This window comes from Carassius gibelio, chromosome B21 (genome assembly GCF_023724105.1).
Source record: "Carassius gibelio isolate Cgi1373 ecotype wild population from Czech Republic chromosome B21, carGib1.2-hapl.c, whole genome shotgun sequence".
In the NCBI taxonomy this organism is placed as follows: domain Eukaryota; kingdom Metazoa; phylum Chordata; class Actinopteri; order Cypriniformes; family Cyprinidae; genus Carassius; species Carassius gibelio.
The window spans coordinates 20,743,819-20,768,453 of NC_068416.1; the positions used below are offsets into that span (position 1 = coordinate 20,743,819).

Below are 24,635 nucleotides of genomic sequence, written 5' to 3' on the forward strand. Positions count from 1 at the left end.
GTATACTTTTCTGGGATTCCTGCTATATATATAACTAAACAAAAAAGTGTATTTCTCCCCACAAAATTATATTAATATGTACTTTCTTTCTTACTGTTTACTTAATAATAATAAGAAGAAGAATAAAATATATTTAAAAAAATCTATATTTATTAATTACAAAATTATATATATATATATATATATATATATATATATATATTTATAATTATATTATAAGTTAATTTGCATGCATGTCTCTCTCTTTTTTATCTTTTTTATGCATTTTCTTTATTGTATATTTTTCCACAAATTATTTTTTCACCAAAAAAAACCTACTAATACTACTACTACAACTAATAATAATATATTACATTTAAAATACTTATTTTTTGGCACATATTCTTTGCAACACTTTATCTAGACTCTGATTATCTTAGGCTAGGCTACACCATGAACCTAAGCAACGCTTTTTTACCTTTCAAACATTAGATTTGTATTCTTTGCTGTGTGAGAAATGCTTAGGATGTTTACTGCATGTCTGGCAGAAGTCAAGCAAAAGAGCAGTGGGGTGAGATGAATTAATGTACAAACCGTGTAGCACATCACACAGTGAATGTTAGTACACAAAGAGGTCACTTAGCTCATTCTAAATGCAGCTGGGGGCAGTGCTGACCTTGGCACGGCATTACTGTGCATCTCCAATCTTTCCTTTGAACCAACCCACTGTAAACTTATCACAATGTACTGCAATAGAACTTGACTAAATCTACATGCTGACCTTGAGCAACCGGTGTGAATATGCTACCAGCACCCAAAGTGCCCTAAAAGAGTCAATGTTCTGCAAATGGAATGGAATGCCTGAACCCAGTGCTTGTGCAGAAAGGATAAGTGTACTTTGTGCAGAGGGCACACTTTTTAGTGGGAACTTACAGAGCCAGCACTCTGAAATTAATTTCTCATCGATCTTCCTCGGTACCCTCTGAAAAAGGGCTCAAATTGCCCTTGGAGGAAGTGATTACCATGATTGTGGGGAGTATAGTGGACCTCCAATTCACCCGAATTACCTCGAGTAAAAGAGAATAGAGAGAAAGAAGATGTTTTGTAACTCCTAAATGCATTACCATGGAACTAACCCTGAGTTTGAAAGAGCCCCGAGATGGTCTTTCAGAACCGTTTTTGACAGCCTGCTGCACGTCTTGTCCTATTTATATGTTCAAAGCAATGCTGAATTCATCTTCTAGCACTGTCGCTGGTTTCACAAAGAGATTCTTGTCTATTTCAAGCCACTGTTTCAAACATGAACTCATGTTTCTGCTTTCACAGGGTAAGGACGTTTCCAAAGGAGTCAGCTTTGCTGGGCCGGGACATGGTGCGGGCGCTTATGTACTATGCCCTGAAAGTGTGGAGTGACATCGCTCCGCTAAACTTCCACGAGGTGGCGGGGAATGAGGCAGACATTCAGATTGATTTCACCAAAGCGGATCACAACGACGGATACCCTTTCGACGGACCCGGGGGCACAGTAGCCCACGCATTCTTTCCTGGAGAACGGTTCACAGCGGGAGACACGCACTTTGATGATGATGAAGCCTGGACCTTCAGATCGCCAGGTAAGACAGCATGAGGTATATGAAGGAGAGGAAATTGTTCGCTGTATTCATCCAAGGAGCCCTGTATCTTTTTCAATAATTTAAATGTATTTATCATTTATTATTATTATTCATCGGTCAAAAGTGTAAATGTGTAAATGAGACTTTTTTCAGGTTTTATGCTTGAAATGAACATGTTTGCCCGAGAGGCTGCACTAACCACGAGGTTGATAATTAGCATTGGTGCAGGTGGGGTTCCTTTTTCCCCATCCTGCCCAGTCAGTGGACCCTGATGGAGCTGGTTCAAACGACCCTTTGCATCCCTACTCTGCTCTCTTGTGGCTATGAGCCATATGCTCATGGACAGCCGTAGAGTCTGCCCCAATTAGGCCCCCATCAGATGAGCATCTGTTTGCTCCGTTCTTTGGCAGGTGCAGATCTAATATTAAGGATTGAATGAAGAGAAGGAAACGAGAGAAAGAGAAATGGGGAGGGAAAGTCCTACTTAAAAATCACAAAGCCTTTCACCACCCACTTGTACTGTCTGGACATACACCGCTGAGTGCCGGACCCCCTCCTCCATCTCTCACTCCTGCTGAAGACAAGCCCTCCACCTCTTTGTGTGTGATCAGCTGACCCTACACCATAACAGGGTCACTGTCCATCTAATGACCACCTGCACCTGCTCCTCCCATATGGTCATCAGTTATTCTCGTCATTACCAGCCATTATTCATCATGGGCCGTTGTAATAAGCCCAAGATTTCAGCCCAGAATGTCCTAATTTACCGTGTTATTTTTGGCTTTCCATCTGCCCTCTAAGTCTATCCAGCAAGACTATCCTATTTTGTTTTTATATATATATTTTTTGGACTGTTTATATATCAGAACTCAGATCCCATATTTTGTTGTAGCCTCATGCTAAATTGCCTTAAATTGTTTTATTTTATTTTTATAATCATAGCTTTAGAATGTACAGGCCATTTTCATCAGCGTCATTTTGTCCATTCTTAAAGAAAATCTTTTGCCCCTTCAAAGTGACGAAACACGGAGTAATACTAAAATAAAGAGCTGGATGTATTGTTTCGAAGGTGAGGAAGAACGTGTTATTAAGCGGTAGGCAGAATGTGAAACTGGGTTTAGTAGTTTACAGCATGGTGCTGCCAGAGGGTGTGAATAATTAATGTGATCCTGATAGAACACACACACAGCCTCCTGCTGCGAACGGAACTTCCAAACGCGTCTGTAGACGACAGGTAAAAACTTACACTGTGATTTCAGTTTTATTATTGACTTTTAGTGCTATTTGTTTCAAAAGAAACACATAATGATGATTTTTTTTAAATCATTATGTAACAGTAATATTTAAATTTTTACATTAAAATGCATTATTTTTAAGATGCAAATCCTGAAATTCGTCAAGAATATACATTTTTAATGCTCAGATGATTGAACTCCATAAAAAAGTCAAGCTTTATCATGCAAACGTGCTTCTCTCTCCCTCCAACTTCGTTTGGAGAACTGTAAGCATATTGTTTTTGACATAACAAGAATTTTCTCTTTGAGGGAACAGCGGAAAGAGAAAGTTCTGCTGTGTACAGTATAATTAACTCTTAATGGAGATTAGACAGACTCCGAACTACTCTGTTTGAGATTGCGGCTATCCTTGTACTTGTTGCACAGCAGCAGAGGCATCCCATCTTCCCATGGATCATGTGTCGAGTGGAATCACAGGAGTGTCTCTGTTTTTGTGACAGCAGGCAGATTTCTTTTATTAATTATGCCTTCATTGGCTGTTCACTAATGCAGACTGATTGTTGTGGCCAAAACAAAAGGCTCATTAAGCAGGTGGTTTTTGATCAACTTTTCGCAATTTGACCCAAGCCTGTAATGCACTATTGTATTTAATGTTTATGTGCGTGACCACGTTTTTTTGTGTGTATGACAAAATGAGGCAGAAGACCCTGGTCCATTATCGTCCATTTTAGCAAGCTGCCAGTCATTAGCGGTGTCTACTGTTGATTTCCTTTCTGCAAACACACTGCAAGAGAGAGAGAGAGAGCTTTTTACCTTCAGAAGAAGGTTATTTTAAGAAATTTTCAACTTCCTGCCTATATGCTTCACTGACTTTAACAGATTAGTTCAATCAAAAATAAAAATAAAAACATTAAATTGTTTACTCACCGTCATGTCCTTCAAACCTAATAGGAATTTCTCTTTCTGTAAAAATCAAAAGGAGAAATTTTGATGAATTAGATTGGCTATTCTTTTACATGCAGTTGCAATAAACGTGAACTCAAAGTTCACAAAAGCACAATAATATATGATAAAAGTAGCTCATTTAACACTTCTGCTTTATTTCAAATCCATATTAGTTTTAATCCATACCACATAATTGAGTCAGTTTAAGGGTGCTTTCACATCTCTAGTTCGATTCATTTGGTCCCAACCAAGGGCAAACAATTATACATTGTAGCATTTTTTAGCTTTTTTGGTTCCTTTTCACACCACACTGATTGCTTTGGTCCGAACCAGTTGAAACTAACCAAAATGCAGTTACATGACAACATTGGCCACAACGTATTTCCTAAACTGCTTTTCGATTGGTCAGAATTTACGTGCTGGAAAATTCCAACATAATAGGAAAAGCCAGCAACATGACTGCGCGGGCTGGTTTCGTCCCTGGCCAAAATCTATTACATTGTTTGTATACACCACAATATGCAAAAAATTAATTTCTATAATGAAGGGCAGATGTGGCTTAAATACAACGTTCTAATGCACTGCAAACGGCGAGCTTGAATCGCTTGTAACTTCAAGCGGAGGCGTGCATTAATTCTTCTCAACTCTGACATGCTCATGCTCATCTGACCAAATTTCTATGAGGCTCCGCACCTCCTCACTACTCCAAATTTGTCCACGATCGGCCATGCTAAAGTGCAAACTGTCAACAAACACTTCCTCATCCCATAATGCACAACACAGCTGACTACGGCAGCTGGTTTAGTCCAAAAATGTAGTCAGTACTTTTTGCAGTTGAGTCTGTTCCAGGTCGGATCACATTCTCACCACAAACTAACCACTCCAGAGTTTGTTTGAAAGCGTACCGAGACCACCTCTTCAAGCAGGTCTCGGTACGCTTGTTTGGTCCGCTTTTGGTGCGGTTATTTGTTATTTGGTAGAAGTTATTTGAACTCAGAAACTTAAAGGTGCTGTAGGGAACTTTTGTAAAAAAATATTTTTTACATATTTATTAAACCTGTCATTATGTCCTGACAGTAGAATATGAGACAGACAATCTGAAAAAAATCAAGCTCCTCTGGCTCCTCCCAGTGGTCCTATTGCCATTTGCAGAAACTCCATCGCTCCCGGTAAAAAATAACCAATCAGAGCTGCGGTCCGTAACTTTGTTTGTGTTCAAAATGTAGAAAAAATTATATAATAAGCGAGTACACCATGAATCAATTTTCCAAACCGTGTTTTTGGCTTGTCCTGAATCACTAGGGTTCACCTATAATAAGTGTTTATATTCTGACTATTTTAGATTGCTTCGGGGATACCGCGGCGGAGTAACCCATTACCTTTGTGATTCTTCATAGACATAAACAGAGAGAAGTAGTTCCGGCAACGATGTTCTTCCGCAAGACGCAAACAGTTCTGTTTATTAACCGCTAGAGCGTCAAAATTTCCCTACCGCAGCTTTAACTCATTAGTTAATCATTCAGTCTTCACTGAAAAGATCTGACTGAAAATAATGATTCAGTCTCAGTGATTTATAATTAAGAGTTGTGAAGAAGCGAATCGAAAAAGTGGTTTCTGATACAAAGGTGTCGTATCGTTTTGGAAGATTCGAAATATTCATGTCTGTGATGCATTTATTGTGCGACGTTTTGAAACTTAAAAAGCCACCGCAATTTATTGCAAAAATAGCAACCAGTACAAAACAAGAAAGAAACTTCTGTGGGTTTAGAAGGACATAAGGGTGAGCAGTTGATGACAGATTTTCCATTTTTGGGTGAACTATTCCATTAAAGCTATTCTGATCTGATAATCCTTAACACATGTATTTGTTTACTGAACAGAAGGTACTTTAATACCATAACCTTCACCCAAACAAGCTTCTGAAATCCAGGGCCAAACTGTTAACACGCACAGGCTAAATTTCAGTTTTAAAATAGTTTACACTCATTTATTTCAGTCATCTGTGACAGACACCTTTAGCTTGTTGCTGTAGGATGCCATGTACCAGATGTTTCCAGTGCGGAAGGTCTTAATCAGATTGCTTCACATCCATCTGTCATCCTCCGCATCTCCTCCTTTGGAACCCGATCTGCACAAAGTTCGTCTGGATAAATCGCTAGCTTGTGCTAAACAAATCAGCCTCTAGCAATCAGATACAGCAGTTGCTAACCAGACACAGGGTAAAACTCATCAGTCACGAGTCTTTCTTTAACGTATGTTGGCTTAAAGGGACAGTGCAGCCAAAAATAAAATGTCTGACATTTATTACTCACCCTCATGTCCTTCTAAACAGATGAGTTCTTTTAAAAGAATGGTTCACCCAAAAATAAACATGTGTTCACCCACAGGCTATCCAAGATGTAGATTTGTTTTTTCATCATGACAGAGTTTGAGAAATTTAGCATTACATCACTTGCTCACCAATGGATCCTCTTCAGTGAATGGGTGCCGTCAGAATGAGAGTCCAAACAGTTGTTGATTAATACATTGCAATAATCAACACAGGATCCACACAACTCCAGGCCATCAATTAACATCTTGTGAAGTTAAAAAGCTGTGTTTGTAAGAAACAAATACGTCATAAGGCATTTCAACTTTAAAATACAAGTCCATAAATCATAACTTCCTTTACCTGTTGTCCTCTCACATCAAAATCCACTGACATATTTATTTGGAACTGTTTTGGAATGTACTTGCGCGATGCCTTACTTGTGCATATTTCTCTCCTGATTCAGATTTTTAATGGAGATTTTGGATAAAGGACTTATATTTTAGCCGTTTTGCTTCATAAAAGATGTACTGTAGTTGTGTGGATTACTTGTGGCTTATTGTTATGTTATTTCTTTAAACTCTCATTCTGACGGCACCCATTCACTGCAGAGGATCCATTCGTGAGTAAGTGATTCAATGCTAAATTCCTCCAAATCTGTTTTGATGAAGAAACAAATTCATTTACAGTACATCTTGGATAGCCTGAGGATGGTGATTACATTTTAATCAATTTTTCCCCTTTTTTTAAGATGCACATTAAGAATGAAAATCATATAGGATTAAAATGACATGAGGGTGAGTATAGACAGAATGTTCATTTTAATCTGTACTGTTCCTTTAAAAGACACCAAATTTGAGATTATGACTGCATTGTGCTGCTGAAAACTTGAGTGACTTTCCTCATCGAGTGAACATCCGTCAGGTCCCGGCCTCTTTTGTTTTGCATAATCTTAAAAGTGCATTATGCTAATGTAAGAAGCAGGAAACCCACATGAGGGAGCCGAGTCTCTGTTAGTGATACACAGCTCCTTTTGAGTCGTAATCTTAATGAGCAAATCACCGATTTAATCCTCGGTTTTGCTCAGAGGAGCTTGACTAGCCGTTTTCTGCTTTTACAGACCTGAAGCGTTAGGTTAACTGTCACGCGTTTTCCAATTTTCACAGTTTGTAGAGCACAAAGTCCTATTCTGTCTGTCTGTAGATCTCTTCCTGTCTGTTTGTCTCTCTCTCTATTCCTCCAAATCCAATGACACTTTCCTAACTCTGGCTGCGTTTTTGTTGCCATCTCTGTGGGCCATTTAACAGAAAGCTGTGAATGTTTTTTATGGCTGGCTGCATCGAACGGATCTCTCTGTGTACTAAAGCGAGATAATGAAAAAGGTGAGTAACGTTTAATGACGCAGACCCCCCTGTCAATCACCAGCTCATTGTGTTGAGAAATGATAATGTGGGTGGACATCCTGAACTATTCCCAGTTTAATCACTGTGATTTCCAGGATATAATTACACCGGATGTCTTCATCCTTATGAAACAAGCTGTTTGATGTTCAGAAGGACAGAAATACCACAAAAGAGAATAGTTTTCAGTTTCAGTTGTTTCATTTAGATTACATGGAGAGCAAATCTTCTCCGATTGTTCTCCTTGCGTGTTTCTTAATGATGCCTCAAACTGTGCTCATATTTGCCCAGTCAGGAATCTCATCAAATTCTTCAAAAATTCTTCACCAAAATTTGTGTGATTTGCTAACCACATGGTTTTAATATATATAATGTTAGCCACATGGTAAATAATAAATATATGTGACTCTGGAACACATAAATAGTCTTACGTCGCTGGGGTATATTGGAAACAATAGCCAAAAATACATTGTATGGGTCAAAGTGATCGATTTTTCTTTCATGCCAAAGATCATTTGGATATTAAGAAAAGTTAAGCAAAATAGAGTTCTGAAATTATTTCTATAGAACAATTATAGAGAACTGTTAAATGTGTGAATCAAAAGTGAAATGTAAAACTATAGTCATCAATAAAATAATTTGTTATTTATTTCATGATTTAAATAATCTAAAAATTCTAATGTATTATTTGCAGTGGTGGACGAAGTACACAAATCAAGTACTTGAGTAAAAGTACAGATACATATGGTAAAATATTACTCCAGTAAAAGTAAAAGTACTCCTTTTTCAATTTTACTCAAGTGAAAGTACAAAAGTACTCAATTTTTTATGTACTTAAGTAAAAAAGTACTGCAAGATAGATGTTTGCAATTTTACATAGGCTACTTAATTTAATTTTATATTAGCAAATTTTTTTATAATCCTACTGCTCAAAATACCTGGGATTTTTTCCAAAATAACCACTATATGGAATCAAGATATATTTTTGTTGTTGATATGGACTACGCTGATGAGAGTGATGTTAACTGTGAAGCTTACACTGTGATGTACCTGAGAGAAAACAGAGATGACCATCTGATTTTCACCAGTAAGAAAAAAGTATTTTAAAGTTAGTTGTTTTACAGAACATCAAAGTTACAGTACAGACCAAAAGTTTGGAAAACTCATACAAAGAGTTTTCTTTATTTTCATGACTATGAAGATTGTAGAGTCACACTGAAGGCATCAAGGGCTATTTGACCAAGAAGGAGAGTGATGGGGTGCTGCGCCAGATGACCTGGCCTCCACAGTCACCGGACCTGAACCCAGTCGAGATGGTTTAGGGGTGAGCTGGACCGCAGACAGAAGGCAAAAGGGTGACTACCTCTTGAAGCTCATCAAGAGAATGCCAAGAGTGTGCAAAGCAGTAATCAAAGCAAAAGGTGGCTACTTTGAAGAACCTACAATATGACATATTTTCAGTTGTTTCACACTTTTTTGTTATGCATATAATTCCATATATAATTCCACGTGTTAATTCATAGTTTTGATGCCTTCAGTGTGAATCTACAATTTTCATAGTCATGAAAATAAAGAAAACTCTTTGAATGAGAAGGTGTGTCCAAACTTTTGGTCTGTACTGTATATATGACATGATAATAAGGCCTGAAGTTAGGAAGAACATTTTAAGGAACAAAATAATAAAAAAAAATTTTATAATGATTTTTTCCTTCTCAAATCTTGTCTGTGGTTTAAAAACACCCCTAGCCAAACGGGGTGCATCTCTTCCCACTTTGATAATTACTGTAGTTACCATGTTCTGAACATCACATCCTTTCTTTTCTAACCAGATGTAATCTATCTATCTATTAGGGGTGTAACGATACGCGTATTCGTATTGAACCGTTCGGTACGACGCTTTCGGTTCGGTACGCGGTACGCATTATGCATACCGAACGGTTCGTTGGACTAATTAATTATATTTGAAAAAAAAAAAGAGAAATATAATGATATGCGTTCAACAAGGTAGCCCAATAACCCAAACGACGTAACAGGCAACGCCCCTGACACTCCCGAAGAAGAAAAAAACACCAACTGATATGTTTATGTTAGGCTACTCAGCAGGCACTCGCTCACTCAGTACGCGCTGAAGGCTCGTTGCAAAATGGCCAATGCGTTTAACAGACTAGAAAAAGAAGATGACTCTCAAACATATTGTTTGAGATGCATGATTCCATCTATGAGCTGCTCGATCAGAGTGACATGAGAGCCCCTCCTTAGAACATTATTTGTAAATCCATGTTATGGTAAGTGTGCACGTGAAGTCTTTGCACACTTTCTGAAATCCACACTGTGGTAAGTTTGCACACTACACTAGTGCTCTGCATTCTTTCTAAAATCCTATATAGTGAGGGCTTCGCGCGGTTGCTTCATTGCTTCAAAAAAAAAAAACACCAGCGTGAATACTTGAAACATGTCAACTCATTTACGCCGACATCACCTTATTGTGTCAGTATCTGGGAAAAGACGAAAAAAAGGAGAAACATGCACGCAACAAACTATGCCTGCAGCATTTAGACACCAGTATTATAGCTTACAGGGAATCCAAAGTGCACCCAAACACCAGACCTGTTGGTTATTTTAGGATCTTATATTTCTGGTCTGTTGAGTGAGCGAGCGCCTTAGGGTCCGTTCACATATCGCTCCTAAAAACACGTGGAAAACGCTAAGCACGTCTTTCTCCTCCTTTCCAAAGCGCTCGGGCAGAAGCGCTCATGAGGCGTCTGTCTTTGCTAAGCAACAATGACGTGCTCTCTCCATGAGACGCGGAAATTTCAGCAAAGGGTAAATGGCTTTGCAGCTCTAAAAATCGCTTGCAGTAGCTCTGCTACTAAATTTATTTCAAAATTGCAATCCATATACAACTATAATCAGCTGTTCCTTCATCTTGGCTGAGTTTTCAACGTTGTTATGGGAAAGGATGAAGCTGATTGGTTAGTTCTTGTCACATGACCCGCGGTGCGCTTGCGGCATTCTGAAAAGTTGAGATGTTTTTGCATTTTGCTGTATCTAAAACGTATCGAACCGAACCGAACCGAACCGTGACATCAGTGTATCGTATCGAACCGAACCGTGAATTTTGTGAACCGTTACACCCCTACTATCTATATATATATATGTTGCTGAATAAAAATATTTGGACATTTATAAAAATTACATCAACTTAGCACCAACAAGCTTGTTAGCTAGACAGTTAGCATCAGCTAACAATATTTACTTATTTTCAGTACGATGAACATTCATGTCTGTCTACTCGTCTAGTTAATCCAAACAATATACATATCTATAACGTTACTGTCGATAAACAATATAAAAACAGACGTCACAAAGGACATTTTAATTAAACTGTTAACATTACGGCAGCGGTGAACTTGAACATGCATGAGTTATTGTATTTAATCTGTGTTGTTTTAAGGTTTTTTTGTTGTTGTTGTTGTTTTTTTTACCTAAAATTGATGTGTCTGCATCGTCTGCACTCGAGCATTTGAGTGGGCTTAAATAGATCTCTCTTTACAACGGATTTAGTTCCCAAACAACTGACAGTTTTGACCTAAATATGATTTTCAGTTACAATAATTAATCCAAAATTTCGACATAACTTACTTTAAGCAACGTCAGACGCACGCGCGCTCACAAGATCTCCCGGTTCTTACTTCTGGTGACTCGCACTAAACGGTTCATTTGAATCAGTGAGTGGTCGACTCCAGAACAGCTGCAATCGGATCATTCTAATTCGTAAACGAATCGTTTGGTGCGATTCGCGATCCGATTTAAAGGTTTATTTTGAAAAGACTCAGTTCGTTCATGATGAATCAGACACCGCTTCTGAGTGTCGGAGCACGTGATATAGGGAGTAACGATGTGTTTTATGAAATGTAGTGAAGTAAAAAGTACGATTTTATGCTTTGGAATGTAGTGAAGTAAAAGTAAAAGTTGCTCAAAATAAAACTACTCCAGTAAAGTACAGATACTTGAAAAATGTACTTAAGTACAGTTACGAAGTAAAGCTACTCCGTTACTGTCCACCACTGATTATTTGTGTAATTAAAATAAAATATAAAAATCATATTTATTTTTAAAATGTATTTTTATTTTATATATTTTCACCATTTCTTTTTGTACAACTCCTTGGTGGTCTTTGGAAATGCATTTTTAATTTATTTATTTTATTATTTGAAATTTACTTTGCATCATTTACGGATTTTTTTTTTTTTTTTTTTTTTTTTTTGTATTTATTATTATTATTTTTTTTTTTTTGCACTGTTATTCTCTGAACATTTTCACAAACCTTATGTAGAACCCACTTGGTGTCTGGGTTTCTGTGGACCCCAGTTTGAAAACCTTTCATCAAGGCAATACTTTCTTCCTCTGCTTTGTTATTATGTAGAAAAATAACATTTCTTCTTTCTTCTGTCTTTTCTCATCAGATTCTCATGGAATGGATCTTTTTGCAGTGGCGGTGCATGAATTTGGCCACGCCATAGGACTCGCACACACCTCTGCCATTGAGTCCATCATGCGCCCTTACTATCAGGGGCCAGTGGGCGACCCGCTCAAGTACAACCTCCCGTATGAAGACAAGATTCGCGTCTGGCAGCTTTACGGTAAGAACGTCCACCCCTTGGTCACGTCTGGCTTCTTTCTTACTTCCTGTACCTCCTTACTCTCCATCAGTTAACTGGAAACAGGTACCGTGGAAGACTGTGTGAGCTGAGCTCTTCAATCAAACACGGATGCCCTGCTATCACTGTTTGAATCTCAGATGCCTTGGCATTGTTGGAGAATCGGAAAGTGACAAGTAGCGACAACTCGAAGGCACAGTCTCTGCGAGACATACAGACAGATAGATGCTGTAATCTGTCAACAGTAAACACACAAGGATGACACTAAGAATGAGCCTGCCGATAGTGCCATTACATGCACTGTCTGCGTCGTCTTATTGCCATATTCACTAAAAGAACTAGAATCAGGTGCCACAGATACACCTGCACTATTCTGAGTGCTTGGACATAATAATATATAATATTATATTCGAATACAATGAGTATTAAATTCATTATATTAATATTTATATTATATTCATTATATTCACATTATTATTATTATCTTAATTTATTAATGTGCTAAACAGTTATTTTAGTATAACTGAAATACTTATATAAATTATATAATATATAATAAAATTATATATAAATATATAAAATATATAAATTAAATGAAAATTACAATTAAAAAATAATTTTAATTTTAGTGTATATATATATATATATTCAAATACAAATATTGTTATCATTATAGACTGAAAAAAAAAATTTATTGTGGAATGTGGAAAAAAAAAATTAACCTTAAACAGCATAAACACATTGCATTACACCAAATAATATTCTTTTTAGCAATGTCATATGACTCTTTAAATGTATATTAACACTGTAACAAGGACCTCTTAAAATAAAGCGTAACTGTGAGTTACTTGCACATTCTGACTGGCATGTAGAATTGGTTTATCAGTTCTCTGCATTTCCTCCGTCCCTGCCCACTCACACTACCTTGTTTTTAGCTGAAGTGCTCATTGTAATTTGCAGTGATTGGCACTGCATGCCCCCTCTGCAGGCTGCCCTTTTTTGTGATCCCACCAGGCAAATAACTGAACCTAAACCAGGGGCACAGAGAGCGCAAGTTATTGGGTTTGTATAGGGGCACTATTGATTTAATTAAATGGCTTAGTTGAGTCAGGCTAGGAGCACAGAGATTAATTGGTCATCACCATGATTTGGACCCTGCTAATCAACATGCAGAATGCAGAACGGAGCTGCAAACACACATGGTGGGAAGCAAAGAGTTAGAGAGAGTTATAGATAGAGATGAAAGGATCAAGATGGGCTCAAATACAAGCAAATACTGCCAGGAGCTCTGGAACTCAGAGTAGAAGGTGAACGCGGGCCAAGTATTTAATATATGTTCTGCAGTTTAATTAGTTTGCATGCTTTTTGTCCAATTAATTAACCCTGATGTTCTGCAGAGTTGACTGTCTGTATATTAATAATAGTATTTCGTAGTGGACTTAATATTCCATTAAAAAAAACATTTATGTTCATTTGCTTCTCAGATGGTTCTCCTGAGAAAAAAGATTCCAACAATGTCAGGTGTCTTCTTGTGTGTTTAATCTCAATAATGCCTCAAGTTGTGCTCTGTCATTTCAATATGAACTAAATGGTCTCCAAAGAGCAGTTTATCTCAGTCATGATAACCACACCGATTTTGTAGCTCAGTTCTCTTGCTGTTTGTCAGCAGTTGATATACGATAAGAGTCTCATCTGTGTCTCCTTCTTTAGGGTAAATATCTGATACCAAATTAATAATTAAAACATAACTGAGAACTAAAAAAAAGTAATAGTTTCATAATTAAACATGGGATTTTATTTTCAGTTCTAGCTAGCCAAAAAAATATTCATACAACGACTTAAAAATATATATATAAAGAAGTTTCAAACTAGCATCGGTGCATAAATGTTTTGTTTAAATTAATTCAATTTATTTTATTGACAGCACAGCTTGTCAATGTCCGTCAATGCAGAAAGATGCCTTTTGTAACCAGATGGTAGCTACAATGTCTAAAGGCTAACTACACCATGCTAACGAGCTAACGCTTGTTAACGCTTTACAATAAGGTTCCATGTTAACATTAGCTACCTAACTACATTACTAAAAACTAACAATGAAAAATAATGTTATATAATGGACCTGGGCTAACATGGACTAACAATGAACAGTTGTAGGTTTATTAACTAATGTTAACAAAGATTAATACATAATGTAACAGTGTATTTTTTTATTGTTAATGTTAGTTAATGCATTTAATCTAGTAGATAAATGGAACCTTGTTGTAAAGGGTTACAAAATTATTGTGTTTAATCACTTTTCTTACCTTGGGTCACTTAATGGGACCCCAAACATGAATCGCATACTTTAAGATTTTTTATGATGGATGTTGTATGTGTGTTCTTAAGACAAAAATTAGTTTTATAGTAAGTTATCATAAACCTGTCAAGTATCAACCACACACAAAATAAGAATATTTTATGTTTTCGAGCTATTAAAAGTTTAGAAAATAGTATTTGAATTGGAACAAAGAAGGAGTGAACTTGTACATTTTGTTGAGTGTCAAACTTTGTCCTCATTAGCTTATTTTTACTTGCACAGTATTACTCATACATTCTCTTTGTGTGGCAATAGTAGTTTTGCGAAACTAATTTTATGCGACTGGCTGTTATCTCTACTTTTACGTTATTATTGTTAGTGTAATAAGGTTTGTCAAAAAGTAAAGCACACCCTTAGCATGTGTTCCTCTCAGAAATGTGCTGTTTTTCTGCTTTTGTGCAAGCTGAACTCGCATTGTGTTTTGTCAGGTGTTCGAGAGTCTGTATCGCACACAATGCAGCCAGATGACCCCTCTCAAACCGCCGAACCTCCCGTCCTGCTTGACCTCCCAGTAAACAGATCTATGATACCGTGAGTCAACAAGCGTGCGCCCACAAATCCACACACTTCTGAATATTTTGAAATGCAGAGGTAGCAGTCCATCATTTAGAAGGAAAGTATGTATGGACTTCATAATGCACCTGCAACTGCACTCAACCTTCCTGAAGCAAACGCCAGAATGACACAAATTACAGACTCAATTTCTGACCCCAAGTAAGCAAGCATTTAGCTGCTCTGAGAGCAGTGTGCACCTCTCTGTTTCCTCTCCTTCCATCCTCCCGGCAGACATGCGAGACAGGTAGATTTAGTTTGACAAAGGTCAGTAATATATTCCTCTCAGAGTGCTCAGCTAATAAGCTGTGAATGAAATCTTTGTTAATAAAGTGTCAAGCGAGTTCCGGCCACAAAAGCAGCTCTGTCACCATAATTGCTCCATCATTAACAACCCAGCCACGTCAAGGTGCTAAGTCAGTCATTAGCCGAGGGGATAACGCATTCAGAGGTTCTGTTGCAAGCTGGTGATAACATCTTCATTGCTTAAGCCAAGCACATAGTAAAGACATTCGAGTCTGGTTGCACATAGCCATAGTTAGACAAAAATAATAATGTACTCTACAGGTTTACAGTAAAAGTGCCAATGCTTTCAAATTAGCACCAGCGGCTTCTGCTGATTTTAAACTTGATATTTAAATGGTGGCATAAGAAAGCAGTGCTTATTTTAGAAAACCTGACAAATGTCTTGAGATAAATACATTTAATGTTTTAGCTTTGGTATACACCATTTTATAGATTTTAAAAAATATTTTATTTCATATTTAATTTTTTATATATTTTATATAATTTTTTTTTTTTTTATTACATTTACTTTCTATTTTTATGTGTTTTACCATGTTATTTTTATTTTTTGATTTATTTAAAAAAATCATTTTGCTTTTATTTGTTTCACATAACTTTATTTAATACATTTTATTTATTTATTATATCTTTTTAATTGTTATATTTGTTATATTTTATTTAGTAATTGTTTAGCATTTTATTTTATTTTTTTAGTTTTATTTTAGTAATTTATTAGCAATTTGTTTTGTTTTGTTTTTTATTTTGTTGTCATGTTTTTTTGTTTGTTTGTTTCCTTTTGTTTTTGACTGAATGTAACTTTTGCCCTTTCCAGACAGAAATTGTAGTCAAGACATCTACCAGTAGGGCCTAACTAGACCATGTAAACCAGCTAAACCATGACTCCTCTGGTATTTTTGAAATAATTGAATCTGGATCATGTAATTATTTAAAATTATGCAGCAATGAACTTATTCTGCATTGCTCTGAGACTGCATGACCACCTCAAGGTGTGCATAAATTTTAAACAATTCAGTGGTCTGTCGTCAATAATCCCTTCCATAATCATTGATTTACTCATGTAGAAACAGGTCTTATGCTCTATCTTCACATGTCTTGCAAAGCCATTTATTTAAAACTTACCCATTTTTCCTTACAGATCTGCCCCTGATGCCCCTGACAGATGCACTAGCCATTTTGATGCTGTTGCCCAGATTCGAGGGGAGGCCTTCTTTTTCAAAGGTAAGACCACCCTGAAGTCTTGTGAAATCAGTAGGTTTTAGAAACAGACCATGTATAAAGAATACACCCATTTGTGAGTATAAACTACAAAATATCAATAAAAACATTATCTTAATTGGTATTTTGTGTCTTGTTTTCCAATAACTTAAAATGAATTTAATAAAAAAAAAAAAAAAACTTCATGATATATTATGACTAAAATGTATATTAATGTATATTATAAGTATATATAAGATATTAATAACTGATATTAAGGTATAATATATATTTTAAAAAAATATTATTTTTTTATTGCATTTAATTTTCTTATCCCATTAGAATTAGAGAAGATAAAGTTAAAACATGAAAGAAACAATTTTATTTTTTATTTGCTTATTTTTATTATTTATTTATTTATTTTTAATCTTTTGCATAATAATACTCAGTTATGTGGACACAATAAAACTTTTTTTTTTTTTCATGATGCAAAAACCTTGAACTTGGACTGCTGTGAAATTGTTTTGTTTTCCTGTTTAGTCATGAATGCACCGTCTCCAGACTACAGCTGTCTGCATTTTGATGTATTTTCATTTGTGCACTGTATTTGCTTGGCTGGTTCTGCCAGCTGGGCACCCTCCTACCCACTGCCCCCGGCCATGCACACATTCCATGCTTTATTAACCAATGTCCCTTATATATATAACATGATAGCACATACAGTAATTACACCATAAGCTTACATAAACACACCAATAACCACACATGACATTCTTACTGTCAAACTTCTCGTCAGGGAAGTATTTTTGGCGTCTGACACGTGAGAAGCACCTGGTGTCGTTGAGGCCAGCTGAGATCCATCGCTTCTGGAGAGGTTTGCCTGCAAACCTGGACAGCGTGGATGCTGTATACGAGAGACCTGGAGACCATAAGATAGTGTTCTTTAAAGGTAAATGCCTGGATTTCATCTTTTATGAAGTTAAAATTAATTTTAACCCTTCGATATAACGTTTCCTTTAATTATTACTTGTACATCTTGACTTGTTTGTCAGAATTCCTCACCTTAAGTATTGCATTTTGGCACATGACTCATTCTGAACTGGATGAGTGCAACACCTTAGCGTTGTGGTGTCGTGTTTTGTGCAACACATTTAGAAAATGTCCATATTACCCTGTGTTTGTCGCTTTTAGCAGTCAGTAATCTGTGGTAATTCTATAGTTAAAGAGATCAAAGACCCTCTGATAATGGAGTTAATTCCAGACATTTAAAACAAAATGCTCCCTGGAGCGTAAACACTCACTCGTGTAAAAAAAAAAAAATTCTTGAAATGATTGGTATTTAACAGTCTGGAATTATGTAAATGTCATTTCTAATAAGAGTTGGATTGTAAAGCAAACAATGTCCTTCAAAGATATAATGCGAGAGTGTTTTGAAGTCATTCCTCAAATCCAATTTCAGTAAAAAGAACACATGTTTGTATATTTAGAGCATTTAAATGTATTTCACAGCAGGTCTGGGTTTTCTGATCTGGTTTGCTGCTAATGAAGCCTACAATTTTCCCACCTCACAATAAGTTGTTCTCAATTCCCTAGGTGGGAAATACTGGGTGTTCAAGGACAATAATGTTGAAGAGGGCTACCCACGCTCTGTCACGGACTTCGGACTGCCTGCGGAGGGAGTGGACGCTGTATTTGTTTGGCTGCACAATGAGAAGACCTACTTCTTCAAGGACAGCCGTTACTGGCGCTATGATGACCATCTGCGGCAAATGGACCTCGGCTACCCAAAAGACACGGCGCTGTGGAAAGGGATCCCATCTCAACTAGATGACGCCATGCGGTGGTCTGACAGTAAGTCCTGTGAATCTTTCATTTTAAGCAGTTCTCCTGGATGCTATCTTTTAGTGCCACAAAAAATGAATCTCGTACCTTCAAGCATGAAAAGACAGACATGAATTTCTGTGCTTGTCTAGGCGGGTTCATACCGGTTCGCTGTTAAACTAGGTGGAAAACAGCACAGCCATGCAAAATGTATTAGACAAAAAATGTTTTTTTTGTCATCAGTTGCTCACCCTCATCTCATTCCAAACCTGTATAAGTTTCTTTCTTAAGCTGAACATAAAATAAGTTATTTTGAAGAATGCTGGTAATCAAAGAGTTGGCCCCCACTGACAAACACAGTATTTATTTTCCTACTATGGAAAACTGTTTGGTTCTTCAAATTATCTTCTTTTGTGTTCAACATGAGAAAGAAACTAAGACAGGTTTGGAACGACATGAGGGTGAGAAAATAATGACAACATTTTCATTTTCGGGTGAACTATTCCTTTAAGACTGTTGATACGCTCTCAGAAGTTGACAAAATCAGCTTCTAGAAAATGTGAACATTTCAACTGTAGTACCTTTTTGAAAATCTCATTTTGTAGACGTAGATTTCCATTAAAAAATGGTCTCTGAAACGAGAAAATCCCACCAGCTAAATAATTAATACTGTGTGCAAATAAATACCATAAAAATAGCAATAGCAAGTAGCAAATCATGTTTTTTTCCAGGCCATAACATACAAAATAGCTGTTAGCACCTCAGCATCGGTTATTTTAGTATTATTTGTACTATTATTTATAGTATATATGCTATTATTTTTAGTATTTATTAATACTTTGAATATTTATATTTTTCAATTTTCAGTTTTGTTAAACACTTTTATCTTTTTGAAATATTTTTTATTTAGTTATTATTATATTTTTATTTCCTTTTTTTAGTAGTTTTTCCATTTTTTTTATCAACTTCAACTATTATCTCAGTTTGTTGACATGTTGACTCAATTTGTTCATTTATTTAAGTCTATTATGTAGTACGTATATTTTAATTATATTTCCATTATTGAACGTGTTTTTATAATTAACTTATTAGTAAATAATAGCAACACTGTTCAGCGTGAGCTTCCAGATTCAACTGAAAACACAGGAAAGGAAAGTAGGCTTATCAAGAAAATAAAAATCCTTAAATTAGCTACAATATTAAAATGTGTGCGCTCATATTATTTTCCATCATGTGAGGTACATATCCAGGAACATCTCAGAAATGACTCCTTAATGCTTTATACATCATATAAAGGAACGGTTCACAGTTTTATGACCCTGATCTGGTTTGGCAGATATGATTTTATTTGGGTGGAGAGGATGTTATCCAGGCAGGTGTTTTGATTGTGTGGTTGTCATAGCAGCAGTTTTGAGCTCTATGTGAGCTGAATGGAGAAAGGAGCATAATGTCCTGTCATGCCTAATGCACGGCATTGTGCTTAATGCACAGCAAGCTCCTCGAGGTGTCCTCAAGGATGAAGAACGGGCAGTTGAAATTCTGTGATGGATCAAATCAAGCCCATGGTAAATAAAGCAAAGCACATAGCTAAGCACTTTCATGTAAATACACATACAGCTTCTTTTATTTCCCTTTTCCCATCTTGTCTATTACACTAATACTGTCAAAATTGAGTTGAAGCATGTCATAATTCAAAATGGTAATCCATGTATTTAATTTGACCAACCCATTGTCAGCATAATCAAATTAATACAAAATGACTGACAGGTAGAAAGTCTATTAATGATGGAGAAAGAAAATGCAGGCCACGCTCTCCTTGCTTTTCACAGAGTTTAGGAGCGGCTCGTACTGTTTCTCAGAATATATATTTCAGAAATATCTATTAGAACATTTTATGATTGTTATTCCAAAAAAATGAACCGTATCCAGCACCTGTAATCAACATTGAAAAATTTGTTTTAAATGTCTCATGGCAGTTTTTTTTTTACAAATGTCAAGGGACCATTTAGATACATTTACATTTTGTTTGCCCCTGTTTTATCCACCCTGAGCTATTTCACACACACGCATAGTTTTAGGCTCCACTTGACGTGCTAGATCTGTTTTCCCTGTGGTACCTCTGTAGGCTGAGTGAGGGGCAGAGAAGGTGTCTCATCAGGTGTTGTTCTCGGAGGTCAGCCCCACAGGAAGAGCTCTGAACGAGGAGTGAGCGCAGGCCACACTCTAAAGTGACAGTCCCTGGCCTCAGTGGGAGGGAAGAAGTATCAGCTTGAGGAGGTGCTGGCAACAGTGTCCTGTTCAGATAGACAGCACTGAGGGCCAATTTCACCTGCAGAGCGAGACAGAGAGAGATAGTAAAGCTCTTGTTCAGATGGGACAAATGCAAGGACTAGGCTTTCATCAAGTGGCAAAATGTGTTGGTGATTCTAGACTCTATCTAGAGCGCTTTTGTCTTGTGTATCATCCTCCCTAAGACATGATTTATTCAGCTGCCATAGAGTGATAAAGAAATAGATTAAAAAATATATAATTTTTAAGTCATTTCAAACCTATAGGACTTTCTTTCTTCTGTAGAGCACAAAAGGAGATATTAAGCAAAATGTCTGTGCTGCTCTTTCCCATATAGTTAAATTAGGCGGGGACCAAAAACTGTATATAATCTGTGTCATTTTCTAAAGTTGTTTGATAGCTTTATGTGAGAAATAAACATAAGTATTTAAACTATGTGAAAGATTAACATTGTTATTCTATTTTTTTATTTATATAACCACTTATGTATAAATGTACGGGAGTTAAAAACATTTCAGAGGCTGTCAATCATTGCGTTTAAAATATTTATTGAATATTTATCCCCGGGATAATATTTCAATAATATAAAACACATTCGAATGGTTCTCTGATGTTGCCTTTATTTTGCAGGTAAAAAAGAAATATAATCATTAAACATTTCTTATATATCTTTTCATTTTATTTATTTTTTATTTTTTTTTATTTTACATTTTTATGATTTCATTAATGATTAGCTTTTCATCAACTCATGAACCCCCTGCAATTCCCTCGGTTCATTTAGTGTTTATGGTTTTTTCAATTACATTTTTTTTCTGTTTATATTTTTTTGAGAGTCAATCAATTCTCAGACAACTAGGACAGTCTAAAAACAGACCACCAGTGTCCACAGACTACAGTTTGAGAAGCACTGCTCTAAGCACAACATATTCTCCAATATTTCTGGGGGTCAAGCCCCTCAAGGCTCATATTCTAGTATCACCCCAGGTGGTCTCAAAACAGGACATAGAGTTGACAAAAGCCACAGGGGCAAAAGTGAAACCATCATGATGTGTATGCCAGATGAAAGCAGGTCTGAAAATTCCATTCTATGCATCAACCTGTATTTTATTTCCTTATATTTTCTACTTTTTCTTCTCAGGAGCGTCATATTTCTTCAAGGGAAAGGAGTACTGGCGTGTGGCGGGCAGCGATATGGAGGTTGAAGCGGGTTATCCGCGTCCCATCGGCAAGGACTGGCTGGTGTGCACAGAAATGCAGTCGGACTCCCCGGAGATGCAGAACAACTCGAACACAAGGCTACATGGGCAGCACCAGGCAGACCATGCAGAAAATGGCTACGAGGTTTGTTCCTGTACTTCAGACTCAGCCTCCCCGTCGGGGACACGACTGACCCTCTCGCCCGTCTGGGTGTTAGCGCCGCTCTGGACGCTTACACTCGCTCTCTCCTCTGCTCTTCTCTGATAAGGGCAGAGCCACAGGCCTGTACTCAAAAAAGACTCCAGGAGCAGAACATACAGCAGCCTGTGGGTACAGAGAGCTTTGAGAGGCTCTGGAAAGCGCTGGACTGATGGAAAGGCCTCAGCACTTCAATCAAGAAAGGGTCACATTTTTTTGTTGTTGTTGTTGGTTTTCTAGAAACTGGAAATTTTATTACTATTACTTTTTATTATTTGTATTATTATTATTATTATTAGTGGTGCTTGCTATTGCTTGCTTACCTGAACAAAGACTGAAAAATAAAAAATTGCTGAAGATTGACCATCGGGCTATTCAGGTGTGTTTCTTTATCAAAACAGATTTGAAGAAATTTTGCATTGTATCACTTGTTCATCATTGGATCCTCTGCAGTGAATGGGTGCCGTCAGAATGAGAGTCCAAACAGCTGATAAAAACATGATGATAATGCACAATTCATCCAAACTATTCCAGTCGAATCATGTGAGGTGTGCATGTTTGTAAGAAACAAAAACATTAATTGATGAACTTGAGTTGTGAGGAATGCAGATTGTTGTGATGTGTTTGTCAAGCTGTTTGGTCTCTCATTCTGACGGCACCCATTCACAGCAGAGTTCAGAGAATCTGTTCTGATGAAGAAACAAGCTCATTCACATCTTGGATGGCCTGAGAGTGAGTACATTTTAAGTGAATATTAATTTATGTGTGAGCTATTCCTTTAACCCGAAATACTAAACTTCTGCGCATAATTTATCTCACACCGTTTGTGCTACAGACGTGAATGATATCTCAAATCATGTTGCTCATTGAGGTGTGCTGTTAATTTATCAGACCTACGACTTCACCTGACAGACAATAAAACAACCGAAAAAGATCCTGCAGGAGGGTTATGAGCCATATTTAGGATCCAGAATATCACATAGACTTGTCTTAGAATACATCCATAAGCAACCCTTGCAACGCATAGCAGCATTCCAGAAATAAATCTAAATATCCATCGTGCCAGAGTGTTTTGTGCTCAAGCAAGCATCGCTAATATTTTTATTATAAAAGCAAACATGTATTATTATTAATATTCAAAACGTCAGAGCATTCATTATCAGGTTCATTCAATTATTTTTTGTTTCAGAATATATTACAGTAGATATTACAGTAACCAGCTAATCTGAGGCGCATCCAGACCCAGTAATAGTAACGATCATGATGATAATGATCATGATGATAGGAGGGATATTGCTTATATAGGGAAGGCAGCAGAAATCTCATGAATAGGGCTTCCGGCTGGATGCAGTTCATAGGCATCATGGGATACCGTGAGTCACAACCTGATAACCTTCCCTTGCTCCAAGTGCTTTAAAAATGCTGTCACTCATCTTTATTGGCACCTTTTCGGCTCGTTTCTTACTAAAAGCGTAAACCTTTACTGATCCTACGGGTTCCATATTGAAACCGTCTCCTCCTCATCCTCTCTGATCGACTGATTCCCAGTGTCTTAGCATCTTTTACTTATTAGTCTGCCTTGTTCTAAGCAATTATATTTACTCTCATCTTCAGTACTGACTGTTTTAGTAATAACCACCACAAAATCATCACTCTAAAGCAATGATAGTTACTTATAATTGTAATCAACTGTTTTTTTTTTTTTTTGTTTTTTTTTTTTTTTTTAATAAACACCACTGTTGTTTAGTTTATCAAGGTCATGCATGAAGCTGGATTCACAATGCCTGGACCTCCACAGCTAGAAACATTTGGTTTAAATGTAAAAATAAATATATATTTTTTGTCTTTCTAACAGTTCCCACAGTCAGAGAGAGTTATGAGAAATAATTTAACAGACTGGGAGGATGTTTGACTCATATCCTGGGCTGCTGGGAGTGCACTCTGATTACATATGTAAAGAAATGCTTATATACTATATATAAATACATATACATATATATTTAAGGTAAAAAACTTCTATGGCAGTTGCAAAAACATTGTACATTCTGAGCTGTCTTTTATAAAGTGAAATATTTTTGTAGAAAATAAAGCAGAATGAGCAAACTTGCGTGATGAGTGCTGTAATTTCATGTCACACAGAGACTAAAAGCGAGCCCCACGCTGCGTTTTCTCCACAGACATGACAGCTGCTGTCACGCGGTTCCCGCCGCTGGTTTTTGTGCACCACATTCACCTAACGCTAGAGATGCCAAAATAGCATCACGCCACCGATCAGAATTGTATTAGCACCCAGAGCTCTGTTGGCATGATTTTCTTGTTTGTTTATGTGCAGACATCCTACATGCGTTCTGCTGTAACTTTGTTATTTTGTTTCTGTCTTACTGTATAGCAAAGACAACCAAATTCATTTCACAATGGGTATTGAAACTAACCGTCCTCTTGGCAATGAGCCCACTTTGTGCCATGTAGGTCTATGGGACAAAAAGCAAGAAACCTTTAAGATTGTTTGTGTGTGTGGGTGCTGAATTAAAAGGTGCTGAGAGCAAAACCAATGACTTCGAATGATGTGTCAGGTACCTTC

At 36.8% G+C, this 24,635-nt stretch overlaps 1 protein-coding gene across 1 annotated transcript in view; it reads left to right on the forward strand.

The window, feature by feature from the left end:
• Nucleotides 1-24,161, forward strand: part of LOC127986709 (matrix metalloproteinase-17-like) — a 67,627-nt gene extending 43,466 nt beyond the window's left edge. The window contains exons 4-10 of the mRNA XM_052589039.1: nucleotides 1,306-1,592; nucleotides 11,947-12,123; nucleotides 14,926-15,028; nucleotides 16,491-16,573; nucleotides 17,346-17,498; nucleotides 18,143-18,400; nucleotides 21,798-24,161. Coding sequence (XP_052444999.1) covers nucleotides 1,306-1,592; nucleotides 11,947-12,123; nucleotides 14,926-15,028; nucleotides 16,491-16,573; nucleotides 17,346-17,498; nucleotides 18,143-18,400; nucleotides 21,798-22,120 — 1,384 coding nt within the window. The 3' untranslated portion in view covers nucleotides 22,121-24,161. The remainder of the gene's footprint in view (nucleotides 1-1,305; nucleotides 1,593-11,946; nucleotides 12,124-14,925; nucleotides 15,029-16,490; nucleotides 16,574-17,345; nucleotides 17,499-18,142; nucleotides 18,401-21,797) is intronic.
• Nucleotides 24,162-24,635: the final 474 nt, after the last annotated feature.